Below are 22,171 nucleotides of genomic sequence, written 5' to 3' on the forward strand. Positions count from 1 at the left end.
GAGCCGTAGGAGTCTCAGGGGGGCAGAGCCGTAGGAGTCTCAGGGGGGCAGAGCCGTAGGAGTCTCAGGGGCAGAGGCTACAGGCGCTGAGCTCAGGGACGGCTCGAGGGCTACAGGCGCTGGAGCTCAGGGACGGCCCTGGAGGAGACTCAGAGGTGGAGACCTGGAGGCTCAGGGACGAGCCGAGGCTACAGGCGCTAGGCTTCAGGGGCGAGCCTGAGGCTCAGGAGGCTGAGCTCAGGGAGGCTCAGAGGCGAACTGAGGCAGGCTCAGGGAGCGGCCGAGGCTACAGGCGCTGGCTCAGGGACGGCTCGAGGCTGCAGGCCTGAGGCTCAGGGACGAGCCGTAGGAGTCTCAGGCGCTGAGCTCAGGAACGGCTCGAGGCGAGCAGGCGCTGGCTCGAGGGACGAGCCCTGAGGCTACAGGCGCTGAGCTCAGGGACCGGCCGGAGGCTGACAGGCGCTGGCTCAGGGACGGCCGAGGCTACAGGCAGCTGGCTCAGGGACGGCCGGAGGCTACAGGCGCTGGCTCAGGGACGGCCGAGGCTGCAGGCGCTGGCTCAGGGATGGCCATGGCTGCTGGCTCGCTGACGGCCGAGGCTAACGGCTCGCTGACGGCCGAGGCTAACGGCTCGCTGACGGCTGAGGCTAATGGCTCTGGCTGGTTGACCTGGGCAGGCGCGGGCTCTGGCTCGCAGACCGGGGCAGGCGCGGGCCGGGAGGCGGAAGCCCGTCTTCTCTTCCTCCTCCGGGCGGACGAAGTTGAGCGCGCCGGCTCGAGGATCGCGGAAGCGGGGCAATCCGACTCTGAAGCGGACGAGGTTGGCAGCCTGTAAGTCAGGACGGGCGTGGAGAGACGAATCGTGGCAGACAGGGGGAGTACCTTCGTGGGAAGAGCGGTAGCGTCATCCTCCAGATCGTCCATAGTGGGCAGCGATCCGCTGACTCGTAGGGTCTCCTCCACATAATTGAGGAGTGTCCAGCAACGATTCGTCGGCGGCAACCGCTCCCTCAGAGACCCGTTCAAGCTACCCCGGAAGAATACCACCAGGGCGTGGTCGGGGAAATCAGAGATTTGTGCCAGCTCCAGAAAATCTTGGACGTGGTCCTCCAAAGGGCGGTCCCCCTGCTTTAGGCAAAGGAGCCGGTAATTCGCCGGATAAGCTGCTAGATCCATTTTGTGGTCAATCGTTCTGTAACGAATGGGAGGCTTGGAAGGCAGACGAGGAGAGCGGATCTAAATGCAGCTTTAACTTTTATTAAATAAACAAAAAAATAAACACAAAGGAAACAGCCACAATGGGAAAACAAGAAACAAAACACGATGAAACATAAACTGAGAACTCAGGCAGGGACCACAGACCAGGCTTGACAACATTCATCTACATACAACGATTGACAAGGACTGAACCAAAAACCAGGGTATAAATACATGAACATAAGAAAAAGGGGCCAATGAACAAACAGAACTCCAACAAGATAACAAGGGAATAAACAGAGGCAAATGGCAAATTAACGAGGGCAGGTGCAAACAATGAACAGAGAACACGAGGCTAACAAGAAAACTATGGAACTACAAAAGGGACAAAATGAAAACTACGGAATTACAAAAGTGACAAACAAAGGGCAAACGTGAGACAAGGCAAAGTATACATAACACCGGTAGGCCTACTATTTCTTTAAATGTTAAGTAGAGAGGACTCTAATGGCTTTACCTCATCTCTGCGATACATAATTAGAATTAAATGTTTATTTTTGTTGTTTTTGATCATTAACTGACTGAAGAGAACAGAAAGGGTGTTAAAAGAGCCATAATTCAATAACAAAGGTGTTGCGTGGGTCTGGGTCTGTAAACATTTAACAGCCAGTTGCCAAATCCACTTTAGTCGCATATATCGAAATTTGGTTGCAAATGCGAGTGATTTCCTCTCATTGCAGTGGAGGGTTGTGCACTCAGTGAAATATCGATCTTGGGATTTAAGAATCAATATCGAGATCGTTTAAATGAAGATAGGGATGCATAGGAAAAACAATATTTTTTCCCCACACCTCTCCTATCCCCAATAGTCAGAATAGAGATCAATTTGTATGGGGTTTTCAATGAGCCACTGAGGCCTGATATGGGAAAGAGAGAGATTCAAAAGACTGCAAGTCATCACCACAAATAACTTATTATTTTGTTATGTCTCATATCACTTGAATCGCAACATTGTCACTTTACATAAGTGTTCATGTTACTACCACTCATGTTTTACATATATTTTTTGTTTTCTAAAAATATAAAGCCAGAGGGTGTCTTTGCTTAATGGATTTGACACAATATCTGTAAGATACCCATTTATTTATTCATTCAACATTTATTAATTTATATAATTAGTATTTATTGTCTTTATTTATTGTGTTTATACTATAAACGCGAATCAGCCATCCGACTCTATGACGCTGTTGTTGTATTGTTGTTGCTGTTCGTTCTGTTCCAGCTGCATGGTGACGTTTCACTGTTACCATGGCGATGACTTTTGATCCAGCGTTCTAAATCAACAATTTTGACAGCTAAAATAGGAAATAAATAGAATTATTGACACAATAATAATTATTGATTTATTGTGTTTCAATAATTCTATTTATTTCCTATTTTAATCGGTTAATACATATTGTTAAAACGGGATCGCCACTTAACAACATGATTTGAAGAGTGACCTACTCAGGATATTTGCTGATATGAAATCACACACCATCCACTTTAATCATTGCACGTTGAAGTGTGTTTTTCATGCGTAGACGCGGATAAGTAATTAAGATCTTTCTGGACTTTAGAGTTTTAACAGTGCCGATAATAGTGCCGATAATAGTAAATTATTAGTAGTTAATATATTAATAGTTAATAGTAAATAATGGACGGTCATTATAATGGGGCGATGATGGCCTCTGGTGGCGATCTGAAGTAACTGTCGGAGTGCATATGATCTTATGACAAATAAACAAATAAAGCTTCAATTGCTTTAAGAGCTTAGAAAGTGGGTAAACCTTAGAAAAATTTGGTGGCTAGTGCTGTCAGTTTTAAAAGTCTCGTTTAGGATGCTTATGTGAAATAGACAGATCTGCCACCCATGTCTCGTGACACTTGAATTGCAGATGTTTGAGTTGTCTCAATCATTCTTTTGAGTTATATACACTATAAATATGTGTCATGTTACTGTGTATTTACATTAATTACACAGCGTAATACTACTGAACTACACATACTTAGCTTGTAATTATTTTGTGGAGATGCTTTGCTATTGTTATAGCAATTAATAATACTGTAGCAACATGTAATATGTGTATTATGGACACATGTTACCCTTTATAGTTTGTTATAGTATTTTAATCTTGCTCAACTGTATGTTCTTTAATCCAATTGCCATAGTTAATGTTCATCAATGGGAGTTTGAATTTTGGTCTAACCAACGTAACCCTCTCTCTTGCTCTCTTCTGTGTCATAGACTGAGATTACAACCTCAGCATGCGAGAAGCAGCTTCAGTGGCTTTTGGCACCTGGACAAATGTGCAAGTCATGTGGCACATAAATGGCCTAGTATTGCTTGCAGTCCTTTTGACTTTCAAAAGCCTTTCAGGGCAGGCACATGTGCAGGGATTTCATGTTCTGGTCCATGTGGAGTACCACAGTTGTGGTGAACACAAATTGCTAAGGGGAGTGCGTTTGTGCCCATTGTTACCTCTGGCGTGTTGTTTTCTCCTCTGGAATGAAACTCATCTCCCGTCGTTATGTGCAGTTCAAATCCTCGGTGCCTGAATTGATGGGCAGACTTGCTCTCATGTCGGAAAGTCAAACAAGGGAATGATGGCTCCATCCTCAGACAGATCAGAGAATTTTGGAGGAAGGTTGCCACAACACCAGAAGTTCAGTAGTCAGAACCAATACCAGTAAAATTTCATGATTCTCAATACAAATTTCGATACCACAAAAAATAGGTAATATGCTATTGAACATTTAACAAAGTTAAAGGGTTAGTTCACCTAAAAGTGAAAATTCTCTCACCATTTACCCATCCTCATGCCATCCCAGATGTGTATGACTTTCTTTCTTCAGCAGAACACAAAACATATTTTTTATGTGAATATCTCAGCTCTGTAGGTCCATGCAATGCAAATGGATTGTGATCAGCACTTTTAAGCTCCAATAAACACATACATTTGTAGAAAACTACTCTAGTGGTTAAATTAATGTATTTTAAAGCGATATGCTTTGGGTGAGAAACAGATTAATATTTAAGAACTTTTTACTATAATTGTTTACTTCCAGTTGCTCCCTAGTGCGTGTCCATGAGGGGAATTAGTTCAAGCTGCCTCTCGCGTGAAGTGCGTTGGCATGTTCATGGGAGAACTGACGCAATACAACCCGAAGTGCAGCTCAATTTATTTACAACAGATGCTGTTTACAAGATTCATTGTTTCTTCTTCTCTGTTGTGCTCTGACAAACTGACAAGACTTCGCTTCACTGTTGGTACTGCACATCACTAGTGAGTGGATTAATTTTTGCTTCACTGCAGTGCTTCGATGGACAGACGAGCCTCGCTTCACTGTTGTTACTTGATTATTTTCTACTTCCCTGTGTGCTCCGGCAGAAATTGTATTCTTTATCACTACGCATTTGAAAACGCTGTTGCTCTTGTGATTGTGTGTCTTCTGTATAAGAACACTAAAAGAGCTGTTTGCTTAACAACATATTTTTCAAGATGGCACTTCGCAAATGATTCCCACCATGTGAGCCTTACATTCCGATCTTGCCCAGTCTGATGGGCAAGATCACTGCGTTATTTGCCTGGGCCAAACTCAGTGAGATACGAACACATGAAATCCTTCTTTCTGAAGGATGATGCCGATCCCCATCCCTCCCACCATACTCCTTTGGCTCCCAAGGGACAACATGATGGAGTCATGCAAGGCCGAGATATTGAGCACGGAGAGCTCGAGGAGGATTTTTGCCAGTGCAATTCATGCGTGGCTCCCCATCTCCATTTCAAACGTCTTCACATGCGTTCATGTTTGGTGGTTACGATGAAGACGGAGATGCAGTATTGCACGCAGCATCTGAAGGTGAGGCCTGGTCTCACTTGGCCGTTGAGTTTGCTGGCCTTTCTCCCTATGGAGACAAAACCCGTGTGAAAATCTCTTATGCTCAGCTGAATCAGGTTCTCTCGTGGCCAGTTAAGAAGCTCCAGCTTGAGTGGCCCAATATGAGTGAGCTCTGGCAGTTCCTATCAAGTCAGCGTGACTCCACTTCCTGCCGGCCGGAAGTGTTTTTTCCTGAGCTGCATGATCAGCTAGCGAAAATGTGGTGTTCGCCATATTTTGTGTGAACGCTTGTTTCTGGTGCCGCAGCCTTCAAGATGCTGGACCGTGCCGAGCAAAGTGGTTACACTGAGATTCCCCCGGTGGAAGAGGCAGAGCAGCCCCAACTATGCCCCTCCTCTGCCGTGGGTTAGAAAGCCAGGCCGACAGACCAATTTTCATCTATGGCTCAGTTTGACAAAAATAAGTGACAAGGACAAAGTTGCGTCACATGATTCCCGGTCGGCCTCTTCGTTGATGCTATGAATGCTTTCACCGAGTGGTTAAAACAATCTAAAAAGCAAGAGTGCAAACACATCATGCAGTGATTAAGTGGTTCTGTGGCACATTTAACTCGCTCGCACCCCTCTTGGGGCCAACACTCCCCTAAACTCACACCCACAGCAGCCTTCATCTTAGCACAAGACTGAGCTTTCATCCCGTCGGAAAGACTCCTCTGGGGCAAACAAGCATTCCTGATGGTTAGAGTACCATGCAGAGGGGACCAGAGGCCACAGATCTGTTAGAGTCCTACGTGTACCTGCAGAGTTTCTTCCGTGTTCCCGTGATCAAGAATCCTAAAACATTGTTACTGTTTGTACTGTTGTTGGGTGCATGCCAACAAAGTCCAGTGAAACAATGTTCAAGCTCCGCTGCAATTGCTTGGGACACAAATGTATGCACAAACATTTGCTCATTTGCAGTTCCCCATGTCAACCCAAATTACACTGCACAACCGATCCCCGAGGGTTCTGTCTAATGATCTTCATCTGTTTCATCTATGTCTCATTAACCCACTCTCTCCAATGTGAGCAAAGATTTCTCATCTTTGTGAAATACCTCCATGTTCAGAGTTGTAGCCCATCAATATGTGTCCATGGGAGTTGAAGCACCAAAGCTGACTGAGTTGATGGCAGTTCGATATGATATAATGCACTGAAGTGGTGACTTAAGGAAATGTATGAAACTCTTCTTAAAAGCCAAGCACAAGTAAGATTGAATCCTGTTCTAACTAGTGTCAATAACTGCCCTCTCTCTCCTTGGTCATGGAATGAGATATCTGATGTGGAGCAACCCCAATGTGGGAGAAGAAGCACCTGTGGTGGAGCAACCTGCCCCTCCCTCTCATCATCTTTCCAAAATTCTGAGGGCTGCCCTTCAGCCAGGTTCGCAACAGAAGTGGATAGGATGGAGGAGGTGAGCGATTTAATAATCCTCATTTGGGCAGTGGATGATGAGGTGCACCTGATGTGAATAGAGCCTAATCACCGCTGCCATTAAAACGCAAAGAGTACCTCTCCTCGGTAGATCGATCTCTTACTCCAGTGCATGCACGTTGGCGTGCTCGCTGGTCAGGAGCAGAGAGCGAAGGGTATTAGATGCGCCACTGGACCCACTCCATGTAACCTTGTCATGCCCAAAAGGCTAGGAAGATGGGACACCTTCCCCTCACTTGCCATGGCCTCAGGGAAGTAAGGCCTCCAAAGGAGCTGCTACCCCTAACTCCTAGGATTCAGGAGAGGGAAGCATGCAGCAGTTTGACCACTCCCACATCCTGGACCATCCCATTGCACTATAAAACTAATACAGGCAAATACTGAATCAATTTATCCTTCCAAATGTTATGATGTGTTTGGCTTGAAGAATTAAACGATGTATCACAACAAGACTTGGCTTGTAGACTGGTTATTGATATAAGGTAGCTGTATAGTTGCAGAAATACTCCTGGAATTTTGAGGTTAAGGGAACATTAGTGGGATGGCATGCACAACCTTAAACAAATGTAAAATTTTCATTTAAAAAAAACAACAACAAATGAAATAATAACCTCAAAGCTCTTTCTGGAAATGTTCTGGGAACCATTTTATTTTATACATGGGAATAAATTGAGTTTAAACAAATGGAAGCCTAATCTGACATATCAAATGATTAGATCTGTGCAATTTGAAATGCAGCCCCAATTGACATGTTACTGTCTGTTATAGGCACATTGTCAATATTATTCAAACAACAATATTGATCAGAAAAAGAGAAAAGCTAACTGTTCTTGACTGTGTAATTTCAGGTGCTGTAAAAGTTCTGTCAGAAGTATATTAACGTCTGTATTGTTGGGGGTGTTGTGAAAATAAAAAATCACTGTAAAGGTGTGCCAAGGCTTTAAAATGTTTGAGAACCAATGGGCTAAATGATTCACTACTCTGTTATTTTCTCAATAATAGTCAAATATATATTTTTTTCCATTCATTGAACACCTCAACTGCAACAATGATTTCACAAAAATCCAGGTAGAGAGTTCATTATACATGCACGTAAATGGTTGTGGGTTGTTTTAAATGAATAGCAGGATGTGTAACTTTTCTTTAAATCTGGGGAGTGTAATGAGGTGATATAAAGTGAATAAAACTGAAATATGAAGTTAACATCTTGGGTTTGATCTTGGAATGGGAGTTCAAGTTTTAAATACAGTATATAAAAGAACAATTTCAATATATATCAATCAGTGTATTAGAAGGACATCTTTCATTTCGCTCAAGGAAGAAAAGCTCTGAAATGTACAAATAAATATGTTAGGCTCTTCTAAATAAAGCCTGTCATATATTTTACTATTGCATACACATGAGTAATCCAAAAGGGTTGTGTTTTAGTGCAACTAAAGAACAGAGCTTCCATGAAATCCCTTTTATCCTCTAAACTGTCAAATGACTATTATACTCGTTTCAGAACAAATCACTCAGCAGGCTGATTATTTGAATAACAACACAGACATGTTGCTTTATGGTGAAACTGAGCTATGCAGTGTTTCTTCATTTTTGCTGTCTGAGAAAAAGAAAAGTAATATAAAACATCTCAAACAGGCTTCTTAGTAAAAAGATAAAAAAATAAAAATAAAAAGGTACAGCTATGTGACTGAGGAAAAATGCAAGAAAATCCAAACAATTTATGACCTATAAGACATTTAGAACACAATTATGAACTTTAATTTCTTAAGGAAGAATAATGGTTGGATAGGTCTGATGACAGACAGAAAACCACATGTCTAACAGCAGAGGCGCTATTGAGACAATAGCTTCCGAAGCAACGTCATCGTTACGTAGCCAGACGGAAGTCTCAGCGAGAAATGGCGACACTTCTGCAGCCAGAGAAAGTGCTTTATCTCGTCCGAGGCGAGAAAAAGATTCGAGTTCCACTCTCTCAGCTGTATTTTTGTAGATATTGCAGTGAACTGCGATCATTGGAGTGCGTGTCACATGAAGTAAGTAACGTGGGTTGACAACAATGTGTATTTGCCGTGCTAACTACAGGCTAACTAGCTGTTGACAGCAGTTGACCCGCCTTTCAGTCGAAGTGGAACGAATCCTCGGCCTGTGATTGGCTAGTTTGTACATCTGTCATAAATTACACGGCATTTGTGTTTTCCAATTGGCTATTTAACAAGTCCGTTTTCTTCTACACCTCCCACTTTTTTTTGAACGGCACAGAGACCATGAAAATGCTAAAAGCTAACAAGAGAAAACTATAAATGAAATTATTTGAATGACAAACATTAGTTACAGCTTAACATTTGAGTTTAATTATAGAAATTCAAAAAGGAATAACGTAATGTTTGCATCAGTTATTCTTGTTGTTTTGAAGGCCCAAATATTACCACACCCTACAAAGATCAATGCATATATATATATATATATATATATATATATATATATATATATATATATATATATTTGATTATATAGCATAATCAAATATATTATGTTTTATTAAAGTTACACCGGAACTTCTCATCCTTCATCACCAGACAGTTCATATCTGCTGTCCATTTGGTTTCTTTATATATGCAATGCATAATATCCAGAAGTTTTCCTGATGATTATGTTTTGGTTTTTTACCTGTTATATAGGTCGATTCACATTTCTGCCCCAGCTGTCTGGAGAATATGCCATCAGCTGAGGCCAAGCTCAAAAAGAACAGGTAAAGCCAAATCTCTGCTAAACATTTAGTAAACGAAGGCCTATGTATGAATATTTATAAAGATTCTAACCATTACCTAACTATTAAAATATATCCCCCCTTTTGTTCAATGGTGGTGATATTGGAAGCATTTTAGACTCACCATCATAAATTCAGAATCACAGCTTGAGAAAATAATTGATTGTACGGTCAAGTACCCTTAAGTTTTAGCTTGTAGATGTGGGACAACTCTGCAATGGATGGAATCAAAGTAATTTTTGAGTGATTCATAATGTGTAAAAATAAAGTTCCAATACACAGTTCTTCACTGATCATATTTTTGCTCTTATCTAAAGTGCATTTTATATTTCTTTCAGTCATTTTATAATTTGAAGTAAAGACGTTGATTGCAATCTGATGTATTCATTTCAGGTGTGCCAATTGCTTTGACTGCCCATGCTGTATGCACACCCTCTCCACACGAGCCACCAACATCCCAGCACCACTGCCTGATGACCCAAGCAAGACAACCATGAAGAAAGCCTATTACTTAGCCTGTGGATTTTGTCGCTGGACTTCACGAGATGTAGGCATGGCTGACAAATCTGTGGGTGAGTCCCTGCATATGTATCAGAGGCTTTACTGAAGTGTTTATTAGCAAACCCTCTGTTTTACACTGTAATAGGTCTTTATTTAAGCATTACATAATATACATGACTCATCTTGGGATTCTCAGGCTTGCATTGTGGTCTAGAAATGTGTTTAGCATTAAATTGCATGTATGTTATATAGTAAAACTGTTTGTCATTATTGTACTTTAGCCAGTGGAGGATGGCAGGAACCTGAAAATCAACATACACAAAGGGTATGTGGACAGTCAAACCAATGCTTAAAAATACTTTTTTCATTGGACTTTCACAGGCAGATGAGAGATTAATCTTGTTGTATGTTCTCTTTTCAGATCAACAAGTTGATTGAGTATTATCAGCAGCTAGCCCAAAGAGAGAAGCTGGAGAGAGACCGAAAGAAGCTGGCTAGAAGACGCCCGTTCATGCCTCAGGCATTCTCGGTACACACTCAGACCACTGTGTCTAGAAACAACCTCCCAAACTAACGTTTGCTTACCAGTTTGAAAGTGGAAGTGGTGTGTCTTTTCTTTAAAACGGCAACCTTGCAGAGTCCTGTTGAAACGCATCTAAATATACAGTGGATATGTGAAGTCTACACACCCCTGTTCCTGTTAAAACAGTAGGGTTTTTTTCAATGCCACTGAAAACCAAAGTGACACATTTCAGAGAATAAAAAATAAATAACCTAACTGCATAAGTGTGCACATCCCTGAACTAATACTTAGTTGAAGTACGCTTTGATTTTATTACAGCACTCAGTCTGTTTGGATAAGAGTCTATTAACTTGACTTGGGAATATTTTCCCTCTCTTCTTTGCAAAAACATTCCAATCTGGAATTCCAATCCGATCTGTCAAATTGCAAGGGCATCTCCTGTGTACGGCCCTCTTCAGGTCCCCCCACAGATTTTCTATAGAATTCAGGTCTGTGCTCTGGCTGGACCATTCTAAAACATTAATCTTTTTTTTGCTGAAGCCATTCTTTTGTGTGCTTTGGATCATTGTCATGCTGAAAGGTAGCTTCATTTTCAGCTTTCTAGCAGATGCCAGAAGGTTCTGTGCCAAAATTGACTGATAATTGGAGCTATTCATGATTACCTTCCACCTTCACATAAGCCCCAGTTCCAGCTGAAGAAGAGCAGCCCCAAAGCATAGTGCTGCTACCATCATGCTTCACTGTGGGTATGGTGTTCTTTTGCTGATGTGCTGTGTTGTTTTTGCGCCAAAAATACCTTGAACTTTTTGGCCAAAATTTTAAAATCTTGGTCTCATCAGACCATAACACATTTTCCACATGGTTTTGGGAGACTGGATATAGGTTTTTGCAGGTTTGGATGTTGTTGTTTTTTTCATCAGAAAAGGCATTCGTCTTGCCACCCACCCCATAGGCCAGACAGAGGAAGAATGCTTGAGATAGTTGTCACATATAGGGAGCAACTAGTACTGGCCAGAAAGAGCTGCAGCTACTTTAATATTGCTGTAGGCCTCTTGACAGCCTCCCTGACCAGTATTCTCTTTGTCTTCTCATCAATTTTGGAGGGACGTCCTGTCCTTGATAATGTCACTGTTGTGCCATACTTTCTCCACTTGTTGACGAATGTCTTCACTGTGTCCATGGTATATCTAATGCCTTGGAAATGTTTTCGTAACCTTCACCTGAGTTATACCTTTCAACAATGAGAGCCAGTTGATGCTTTGAAGGCTCTTTGTGGCTCTTATAGTAGCATACAACCAAGATGATGTAAAAAAAAGTTGTGTACTATTTCACAGGAGCTTAATGATTGGTTGATTCTGAACACAGCCACATACCCAATTATAAAAGAATGTGCACACTTATACAGTTATTCTAAGCTTATTTTTGTTTCTCTGAAATGTGTCACTTTGGTTTTCAGTGGCATTTCATATGTTGTGATTTTTACATTAAAGGGGTCATGACATGGTTTTTTTTATTGTATTATTATGTTCCCTTAGGTGCAATTATAGTATTAATATATTTTTTTTTAAGAAAAACTTTTAAAATCTAGTGATTTATGACCTTTTCCCACCCTGTTTCTCATCCTCTGATTCAAACAGTCTGTTTTGGGGGCGTTTTCCATTTAAGACTTCAGTGTTAACGCCCACTGTTATGATTGGCTAACGTCAGTGCCTATGTATCAATTATTGACGCCCCCAGCCAGAACAATATGCAAGTAAACTAAGTAAAAACACTGTGATTATTCATAATGAATGAAATTGCGCTTTAAAAAGTAGTTTAAAGTTTAAAATAGATTACTTACAGTTTGCGTCGTCGTTGTTCCCAGAATAGTCGGCACGGACTTATCTTTGAGCAACAGTTTTCTGGCAAAGCCAGCATCATATTGAGATTTGTTCTCAAAACAGTCATCCTTAAAATGTACAGAACAAACGCTTAAGTTAACACTGCCGTGACTGGGTCGTCCGCAAAAAATAAACTGCATCCATTTTTCCCTGACGTCTGGATCTTTCGGCAGCTTATTCAGAGGTTTTGTTTGACCACAGCCAGGAACAGCACATCTGTGTGGCATCGTAATTTTCCTGTGCACAAGTAGTCTCTGTCAGAGCTCGCAGTCCATCGACTGAACACTTGTGAGGCGCACGGCGATACGAAATGAGCGTAGTCTTGCGCTTAAAGCGTAGTTATGTTGTGCTGGAGGCGGTCATATGCAAACGCTGGTACGTCACTTCTAACCGACACGTCACTTCTAACCATGAATCCAGAACGAGCTGTATTTTGAGCTTGATTAAATAAATGATTCGTTTAGAATGGGGAGGACGTCTTAAAATATTAAACTTGCAGGACGTTTTAATGATACAAAGACCTCTTATATACCAAAAGATCAAGGCAAATTTGGTTTCTCATGTCATGACCCCTTTAAATGTGCAAAAATTCTGATATGATTTATATTTGTTTAATTTTTTACATCACAAAAACTTGCTGTTTTTACAGGGGTGTGTAGACTTTTTATATCCACTGTACTGTAAACTGAAGTATGGTTTTGTTTTTTATATTATCTTTTATATTGTCTAATACATTATATCCATATTTTGCATAATACACATTTACATAACATGTGATTTTGCGATTACTGATTTTTGAGGTAGTTCACCCCAAAAAAAAATTCTCTCATTTACTCACCCTCATGCCATCCCAGATGTGTATGACTTTCTTTCTTCTGCGGAACACAAATGAAGATTTTTAGAAGAATATTTCAGTTCTGAAGGTCCATACAATGAAAGTAAATGGTGGCCAGAACTTTGAAACTCCAAAAAGTCACATAAAGGGATCATTAAAATAATCTATATCACTCCAGTTGTGAACTCCATGTCTAAAGAAGCAATATAACAGGTGTGGGTGGGAAACAGAATATTATTTTACTTGCATTGCATGGACCAACAGAGCTGAGATATTCTTGTAATAATCTTAATTTGTGTTCTGCAGAAGAAAAAGTCATACACATCTGGAACGGCATGAGGGTGAGTAAATAATGAGTCTGTAAATCTTTAGATTAGATTTAGATTAAAAACATTTTGAATCTGTCTTGAAGCTGGCTTTTATCTTTTTAAAGATTAAATGTACTTATTTTAACAGGGTCTGAAATGTTACTGTAACATTAATCATTTTAATGTTTTTTTTTTTTTTTTGGTCTTTCTTTGTTTTGTTTTTTCATGTATTCAGATGGTTCATTTCTAACCCTGTAACAAACTATGTGTCTGGGCACTGTTTGTACTGTTGGAGCTGCATGTTAACACTAAAGCTATCTTTGTATCCTAATGAACTGCCACTTTAATGTTTGCTTGAATGCATTTGTTTCACTTGATTGTTTCTCTCTCCTTTGCTTGTGCACGCTGATATTTTTGGTTTTATACCCCTCTCCAGCAACACACTATTCACGTGGTGGTGAGTGGTATTTTTTCCTGTAATTCTTACAGTAACACTGCATTCTTGGGCTTTAAAAGAAGGTATCCCCCCCCCCCCAATCCTTCCACCATTCTAGCATGTCTAATCTGTTACTAAATGACCATGCTGATCACATGAGCTTCAATATTGCTGCTTGGAATTCTCTGAACAATTGGATCCTTTTATATGGGACATGGCACATGTTTGATTAGGCGATGTTTAAGGATGCTTGAGGTTAAGTGGTTTGATTTCTTGATCTATTTTATTATAGTTCCAAGCATCTTATTAGATTAGATCTTAGAAAGTAAGCATTTGAAAGGTTTTGCAAGTTGTGCTAAGCTCTGTTGACAAAACCTAAATGTACCATCATGGCTAACACATTGACACTAGGGTTCATCTAAGGATAAGTGTAAAGTAAGTGGTAACTGAAACCTAGAAAAACAGGCTCCGATTAGTGTGTGCTCATGTGGTTTTTATTTTTGTCTGCAAGGAGAAGTATGGCCTTGGAACCAGGTTACAGAGGCAGAGATCAGGAGCCCCAATCAGTGCCCTATACGGCCTTTCGTAAGTATATTCTTCCTGCTCAGAAAAATTCACTCAGGCCGGCCAGTAAACCATGATGCCTCAAAATACGCAGCATGTTGAGGAGAGGTGTGCTATTACTGTTCTGAGTGATCAGACTTATGATTTCGACCTGGTGGACAATAAAATAACCACCTTGCAACTGTATTGCAATGCCCTGGTGTTGTGATTGAGAGTTTTGCAGTGATGTTATACCACTCATATTTGCCACTTATATTTTTTCAGAAAATGCAAAAATCAAATTTTGCCAATTGCCATATACTGTAAATCTTAGAATTATGAGAGTGTCCATATCTGTTTTTATTAAACAATCTGAAAAACCATAAAAGCGTGACATTATGAGTCTTTGTGGAAGTCTCTGATATGATGCTGTTGTTTATAGACTGAAAGAGGGAGAGGACCAGAAGGAGATTACCATAGAGCCGGCACAGGCTCTGGATGAGGTAGAGCCCCTTCCTGAAGACTATTACACTGGCCCTGTCAACCTGCCAGAAGGTTAGTCTCATCCCTGCTTCACCTAAAACACTGCTTCATGAATACCTTTACTCAAATTCAGTTCTAGTGAAGAGAGAACAGGGACAGTTATACTGGCGTGGGGTAAACCCACACACACACACACACACACACACACGTACGCAGGCCTTTTTGAGCTCACCAGTTCAGGGTTACCCTTACCAGTGATCAAATAATCAGACCATATCTGTTGTTCTAATGGCTACATCTGTGTTTCCCAACCACTTTGCCGTGGCGCACTAGTGTACCGTGGAAAATGATCAAATTCCATAAAATAAATAAATGCATGAAAAAGAAATGATAATAATTTCAGGGATGCAAACTACTCACCTTTTGTAGAAATTCGCCGTTTTGAAACCATAACTTTTGTGATTTGTGAAGAGCAATGATTAATGTGCAAAAGTGACTGATATTTATACGCGTTAAGGATCGCATGACTCTAAAGGGTTACTTTACACTAAACATTTTTCACACACGTTTTTGCTTCACCAACAATGTCTTTGAGAGTACTAAGCAACAAAAAATATTTAAAAACTGTCCAAATTGGTGAAGAGACATTGAATGTCTCATAATTTCTTTTAATTAAATATTACCTTATCATTTACTAATATCAGAGACCCCCAGTTATTGAATTAATTTAAATTCACAAAGAAAACGCTTGACCTAAACATAAACAAGTCCTTTTATTACTTTCTGCTATCAAAGCAACTGCAAGCTTTTTTCTCTCTTCCAAATACATGTTTTCAATGTTTATTTTGCACACCTCCAGCTTTTTTTATGTGGCAAACTCGTAAAATCGCCCTTTTGTGACACTTTCTGAAACTCGTCATGTGGAGGGCGATACGACGCTTGACGCTGGCATTGAACAGAGTGTTGTCGCCTGACTCAACTCATGTGAAATGCGCTTTACAAAGAAGAACTTTATTGAAACTCATAATGATTATTTGTCTATTATTGTAGTCTTTCCTGATAAAAGTCATACTCAGCAGTTTAAATAGGCAACTGTACGAAAATGATACCATAGATCTGCTTTGTGTTTATATTTCTTTTACTGAAGTCAGAAGATTTGTAGCCATGCAAGTTTTAATAAAGGAGAAACTCACTATTATTAGACTATTATTGTTGTCTTTTTGGATGAAAAATAATGCTCAGACTGCAGGAAGAATCTAGATCTGCTTTGTTCTTTTAATGCTTAAACACTATAAAGTCTCTTAGTAGATTTCCATCATGAATGACTCAAAATGATTCACTGACTCACTCATAGCGCATTTCCAGAAGGGGTTACTGAACTAATCAGTTAATAAAATTGAAAATATTTGTGAAACAGAAGCAAGCCTCACCAAAATACTCTTTATTTTGCATCAAATTCTGCAGTATTAAACTTGAATGTAAACTTTTAGTGAATCACTAAAATACCTTGAATTGGTGCTTTTGGCTTATTCTTTAAAAAAAATATTCCCAGAACTTTTTCAACCCTCATGAGTTTGCATCACTGTAATTTGTTGTGGCATTAAAAGAACAGATCTACAAATTCGAAAATAAGTAAATTTGTTGTTTTTTTCATTACCCATTTAGCGCTCTTGCCACCTGTGCCCTCACACAACGTAGCCTACCTATGTGATTTCTTTATTTTTTTTTGCATAGTGGAATTTCAAACTACAAGTACACATGCTAATAAGATGGACCGAAAACAAGGACAAGTTCTTGAAAAGGAAAAATATTGACGATGGTTAGCCTATGTGGGATAGTGGTGTGCTGTAGAATTTTTTTTTTGTCTAAAATAGTGTGCCGTGGCAGAAAAAAGGTTTGGGAAACACTGGGCTAAAGTATACTTTATTTTTCAGAATACAGCACAGGATTTCAATCCTTGTGTACCTGTTTGTGTATGTGCATGTTGCCTGCACATGAGTTTTAATGCTAAAAGAGTAGTGCAAAGCAGTCTTAAGTGTGTATGCACTGAACATGCTCATATGGGCTCGTGGTCAAAAGAGTATACATTGAAATGGTACAACGCTCGACTGTGTGAGAGACCTAAAGGCAGGCAGAAAAACCAAGCATTACTGGTCCTTAAAGGAATAGTTCTCAAAAAACTGAAAATTCTCAAATCATTTACTCACCCGCATGCGTCCCAGATGTGTATGACTTTCTTTGTTCTACAGAACACAAATTAAGATTTTTAGAAGACTATTTCAGCAAGTGAATGGAGGCCCAAACTTCAAAGTTCCAAAAAAGCACATAAATGCAGCATAAAAGTAATCTATACGACTCCAGTGGTTAACCCATGCCTCCTGAAGTGATATGATTGGTGTGGGTGAGTGACAGATCAATATTCAAGTCTTTTCTTTTGGCGATTCGCATTCTTCGTGCATATTGCCACCTACTGGGTAGGGAGAAGAATATTTTACATTTACATTTATGCATTGGCAGACGCTCCAAGGACACAATGGTGGTGGCTGTGGGGATCGAACCAGTGACCTTCTGATGAACAGTTTACCAGTTATGTGGTTTAGACCTTCAAAGTTCTGTTCAAAATCATATGGACCAATAGAGCTGAAATATTATTCTAAAAATCTTCATTTGTGCTCAGCAGAAGAAAGAAAGTCATAGACATCTGGGATGGAATGGAGATGAGTAATGATGAGAGAATTTTCATTTTTGGGTGAACTATTCTTTTAAGGCAATATAAATTATATTTCCATGACTAGGTCTTTAATGCCTGGTTAAATAATGCACATTATTTTAATGCAGTGACGACTCTTCGCCAGAGACTGCTGCAGCCAGATTTTCAGCCTGCAGGAGCATCACAGTTACACCCCAGACACAAGCACCTACTGATGAAACGCTCTCTGCGCTGTAGGGTCTGTACACACACGTCCATTACGGCTACTCTTTCTCTTTAAATAACACCTTCAGGAAGCTACCGTTGAATCACAGATATAAATCATTCAGAATTATTTTATAAAAATAAAAAAATTAAAAGATGGTTTCATTTATATTCAGATTTGATTGACAGTCTACATCTTGTTAATTACTATATCTTTTATTTTCAGAAATGTGAGCACAATCTGAGTAAACCAGAGTTTAATCCAACCTCAATAAAGTTCAAAATCCAGCTTGTGGCAGTGTAAGTCCCATGAATATACTAAATTCTATAGTTTATGGTTCTGTGACTTTATTTGCTGATTTTCTTTGTACATTCTTCCCCTTCACAGGAACTACATTCCTGAAGTGAGAATTATGTCCATTCCAAACCTCCGTCACATGAAGGCAAGTTCTGCTCATGCCGATAAACTTCTGGTCTTATTTATGAACAATTTAGAGTGAAACATTACCCTTTGTCACTAGGAATGCACAATACAAAATGTGTCTGCCGATACCGATATCCAATATTTAAAACAATGTGCTGATTCCGATTGGTTTGGTGGTTCTGCTTTTTTGCTATTTTAACTTTATTGTATTAAAATAATAATTGTATTCTCTATCACATGTTTTCCACATTCATTTAGCTAAGTTTAGTTTCATAGGAAATTAAAGACTAGCAGAGATATAGAAAATATTAAGTGATATTACTTTATATGACAGTATGTCAGACAAATGTACGCAAGTGGTCTGAGTTATAAGCAGAAAATACTTAAACAAAAAGCACTATATAGTAGGGCCACACAAATAATCAAATAAATCAAAATTGATATTACAGCTGCCTCGAACTAATCATGTGAAGTGCCGATTACAGCATTCCATGTAGGTCTTCACCCATTGTTTAGATTGAAACACATTGGTGTATCACTATTTGTTACTATGTGTTTGGTATGAAGTTCAAGAATGATTAGCTCTATTTGAAGGGAGACAAACACTGGTGGCCAAAAGTTTGGAATAATGTACAGAATTTGCTCTTATGGAAAGAAATAGGTATTTTTATTCACCAAAGTGGCATTCAACTGATCACAATGTCAGGACATTAATAACATTAACAACAAAAAATTATGTGAATTTTCTTTTTTACTTAAACTACTACTTCAAATAGTTCTTATCAAAAAATCCTCCACGTACAGCAATGACAGCTTTGCAGATCCTTGGCATTATAGCTGTCAGTTTGTCTAGATTCCTGCAGCACTTGCCATAGGTGTGTCTGTCTTGTCGGGCACTTCTCACACACCTTAGAGTCTAACTGATCCCACAAAAGCTCAATGGGGTTAAGATCCATAATACTCTTTTCCAATTATCTGCTGTCCAATGTCTGTGTTTCTTTGCCCACTCTTTCTATTTGTTTTTCTGTTTCAAAAGTGACTTTCTTTGCAATTCTTCATATAAGGCTGCACACCTGAGTCTTCTCTTTACTGTTGTACATGAAACTCGTGTTGAGCAGGTAGAATTCAATGAAGCTGTCAGCTGAGGAAATGTGAGTCGTCTCTTTCTCAAACTAGAGACTCTGATGTACTTATCCTCTTGTTTAGTTGTACATCTGGTCTTCCACATCTCTTTCTGTCCTTGTTAGAGTCAGTTGTCCTTTGACTTAGAACACTGTAGTGTACACCTTTGTATGAAATCTGCAGTTTTTTGGCAATTTCAAGTATTGTATAGCCTTGATTCCTCAAAACAATGATTGACTGAGTTTCTAGAGAAAACTGTTTCTTATTTTGTTTTGCAATTTTTGATCTAATTGACCTTAAGACATGCTAGTCTATTGCATCTGTGGCAACTCAAAAACAGAGACAATGTTAAGCTTCATTTAACAAACCAAATAGTTTTCAACTGTGTTTGATATAATGGCAAGTTATTTTCTAGTAACAAATTAGCAATTTAGCATGATTACTCAAGGATGGCTGCTGGAACTGTCTAGATTTGGTAAAAAAATGACTTTTTTCAACTAGTGATGGTGCTGTTTTTTTACATCAGTAATGTCCTGACTATACTTTGTGATCAGTTGAATGCCACTTTGGTGAATTAAAGTACCAATTTTCTTCTGAAACAGCAAAATCTGTACATTATTCAAAACCAGTGTACCAGTGTAGTTTTATGTAGTTTGGTCACCAGTGTAGTTTTGATACTGTCCTCTGTAAATCCAAACCTTATTACATTTTTATTGACTTTTGTAAGTGATTTTAGGACATTTTTTGACAGGAGAGTCAGGTTCTGCTGACCCTGACCAATCCAGTGGAGAACATCACCCATGTATCTCTGTACACCTGTGAGGAGGGAGACCCAGATGACATTAATAGCACTGGCAAGGTAAAGGCCTAGCTTCCCTTACGACCTACTAAATTTTGTATTCTCCAATCACAAATGCAACATGTTGTTGAACATGCTTTTGATGCTGCAGTACCATGTTCACATGATTGAATAAAGGTCTGCTCTGCTCTCTTATTTTATTTAAATCTTGCATGTACAATGAAAACATAGATAATGAAAATAGAATGAAAAAAAGACTCTAAATACATTAATAGCCAGTGCGTTCCTATATATTCCCTACTGCATTCTCAGATACATTTCCAAGTAGCATATTTGTTCTGTAATAATGCTCTTTGTTTTTTTTGACAAAACCAGCCCTTAAGTGGCTTCAGCTCTCCTGCTAGCAGAATTCAGAAAGCATGACTCTGCTCTGTAAAAACAAACACTGAATTTAGTCTGTTTACAGCGGGCCATTGCAGAGGAAATGATGCAGTCATTACAGTCTCACCATCACTGTGCTGCATTGTTTATATCCACTGGCACGGTGTCCTCCCACAGTTCAGTTATGAATTATTACTTTTTAATAGGTGCTGGTACCCTCAAAGGAGCTGGTCCTGGCAGGGAAAGATGCCGCCGCTGAGTACGATGAGCTGGCAGAACCTCAAGACTTTCAGGATGATCCAGAGTAAGAACAATCTCACCTGCTGATGGACGCTTGTAATTAACAAGCAGTAGCTGAGACTTTTACTCACCATTAATCCATTTGTCTTCTTGTGTCTTCAGTGTGGTGGCCTTTAGGAAGTCCAACAAGATCGGCTTCTTCATCAAGGTGATTCCGCAGAAGGAGGAGGGCGACGTCACAGTGGCCTTGAAACTCCGCCATGATTTCCGGAACCTCGCTGCTCCGATCAGACCCACCGAGGAGGGGGAAGCCACCAGTGAGGCCATCTGGCTCACACACCATGTGGAGCTTAGCTTGGGCCCCCTGGCAACTTGAGAAAATACATAAATGAGTGGGCAAACATACTCAAACCCATACATACATAAACACACATTCATGCATAAACAAACTAAATGAATACAACATGTGGCACTAAATCCAGTCGTTCTTTTACAGACTCTCTTTTACTTCTGAATAGGGTTACCATCTATTGAAGAGAATGTAGATATCAGGCATAACATATCACTTACAGGAACAGTTACTTACCAGTTCACACACTATGCCTACACTTGTGCCAGATGCTTTTGGCAGTATTATCTGTCTCTTTCTAGACGTATTAAATGCATGCGGTCACAAGTGATATCACGCACGGTCGCATCTCACTGTCCCAACTACATTTTACAGTGTTAATAAAAACATTTAGATTTATGCTTCATCTAGTTATTGTGTTAATTTAATGTTTTATATTTTCTGTAAAACAAGCACAATGTTGCTTGCATTAGTGTGGCACACTATTAGTGAGAGAAACAGTCATTGGTTGTATAAGATGCTAATTCTCTGTAAAATTAGATGATGGAGACCAGTGCATTCTGCTTTAATCATCTGTCTCTTGCTATAGCTGGAATTCCTGATCTAGAATGTGTTCGCCTTTAAATGTGGTTGACTTATTCAGGCCAATAAAATGTACGAAAAGTGACAGTTTGATCTGTGTATTTATTTGCATGTTGTCCACTTTGTGTTTGTTATGCATTATTAAGCTATTTATCGTTTAAGTTTACAAAAAGCACATAGAGGCAGCATAAAAGTAATTTACACTACTCCAGTGGTTCAATCCATGTCTTCAGAAGTGAAATGATCAGAATGGGTGAGAAACAGATCAATGTTTAAGTCCGTATTTTACTATCAATCTCCACTTTCACATTCACTTTGTTTATTTTTGGCGATTCTCATTCTTCAAGCATATCACCTACTGGGCTGGGAGGATAATTTCTTATAAAAAAAAATGCTATTGATCTGTTTCTCACCCACACCTAACATAATTTCTGAAGGTATGGATTAAACTACTGCAGTCTTAATGATTACGTTTATGCTGCCTTTATGTGCTTTTGGTGCACTATAATTTTGGTCACCATTCACTTCCA

At 39.6% G+C, this 22,171-nt stretch overlaps 1 protein-coding gene across 1 annotated transcript; it reads left to right on the forward strand.

Annotated features, from left to right (window-relative positions):
* The first annotated feature begins 8,434 nt into the window (after positions 1 to 8,434).
* LOC127617304 (dynactin subunit 4) lies at positions 8,435 to 21,720 on the forward strand. Its single transcript, XM_052089270.1, has 13 exons — positions 8,435 to 8,587; positions 9,233 to 9,303; positions 9,715 to 9,893; positions 10,104 to 10,147; positions 10,244 to 10,351; positions 14,316 to 14,389; positions 14,790 to 14,902; positions 17,669 to 17,778; positions 17,971 to 18,044; positions 18,133 to 18,187; positions 20,042 to 20,149; positions 20,677 to 20,774; positions 20,873 to 21,720. Exons 1-13 carry the CDS (start codon positions 8,453 to 8,455, stop codon positions 21,084 to 21,086), a joined length of 1,383 nt encoding a protein of 460 aa, XP_051945230.1. The 5' UTR covers positions 8,435 to 8,452; the 3' UTR covers positions 21,087 to 21,720.
* The last annotated feature ends 451 nt before the right edge of the window (positions 21,721 to 22,171 follow it).

Source organism: Xyrauchen texanus, chromosome 23, assembly GCF_025860055.1.
Source record: "Xyrauchen texanus isolate HMW12.3.18 chromosome 23, RBS_HiC_50CHRs, whole genome shotgun sequence".
NCBI lineage: Eukaryota > Metazoa > Chordata > Actinopteri > Cypriniformes > Catostomidae > Xyrauchen > Xyrauchen texanus.

Bases quoted from the DNA above. Each gene is read 5' to 3' on its own strand.
- LOC127617304 (XM_052089270.1), top strand. From the start codon at position 8,453: ATGGCGACACTTCTGCAGCCAGAGAAAGTGCTTTATCTCGTCCGAGGC. The intron at 10,148-10,243 runs GTATGTGGACAG...TTCTCTTTTCAG, and splicing joins AAAATCAACATACACAAAGG to ATCAACAAGTTGATTGAGTA. The intron at 20,775-20,872 runs GTAAGAACAATC...TTGTGTCTTCAG, and splicing joins GACTTTCAGGATGATCCAGA to TGTGGTGGCCTTTAGGAAGT.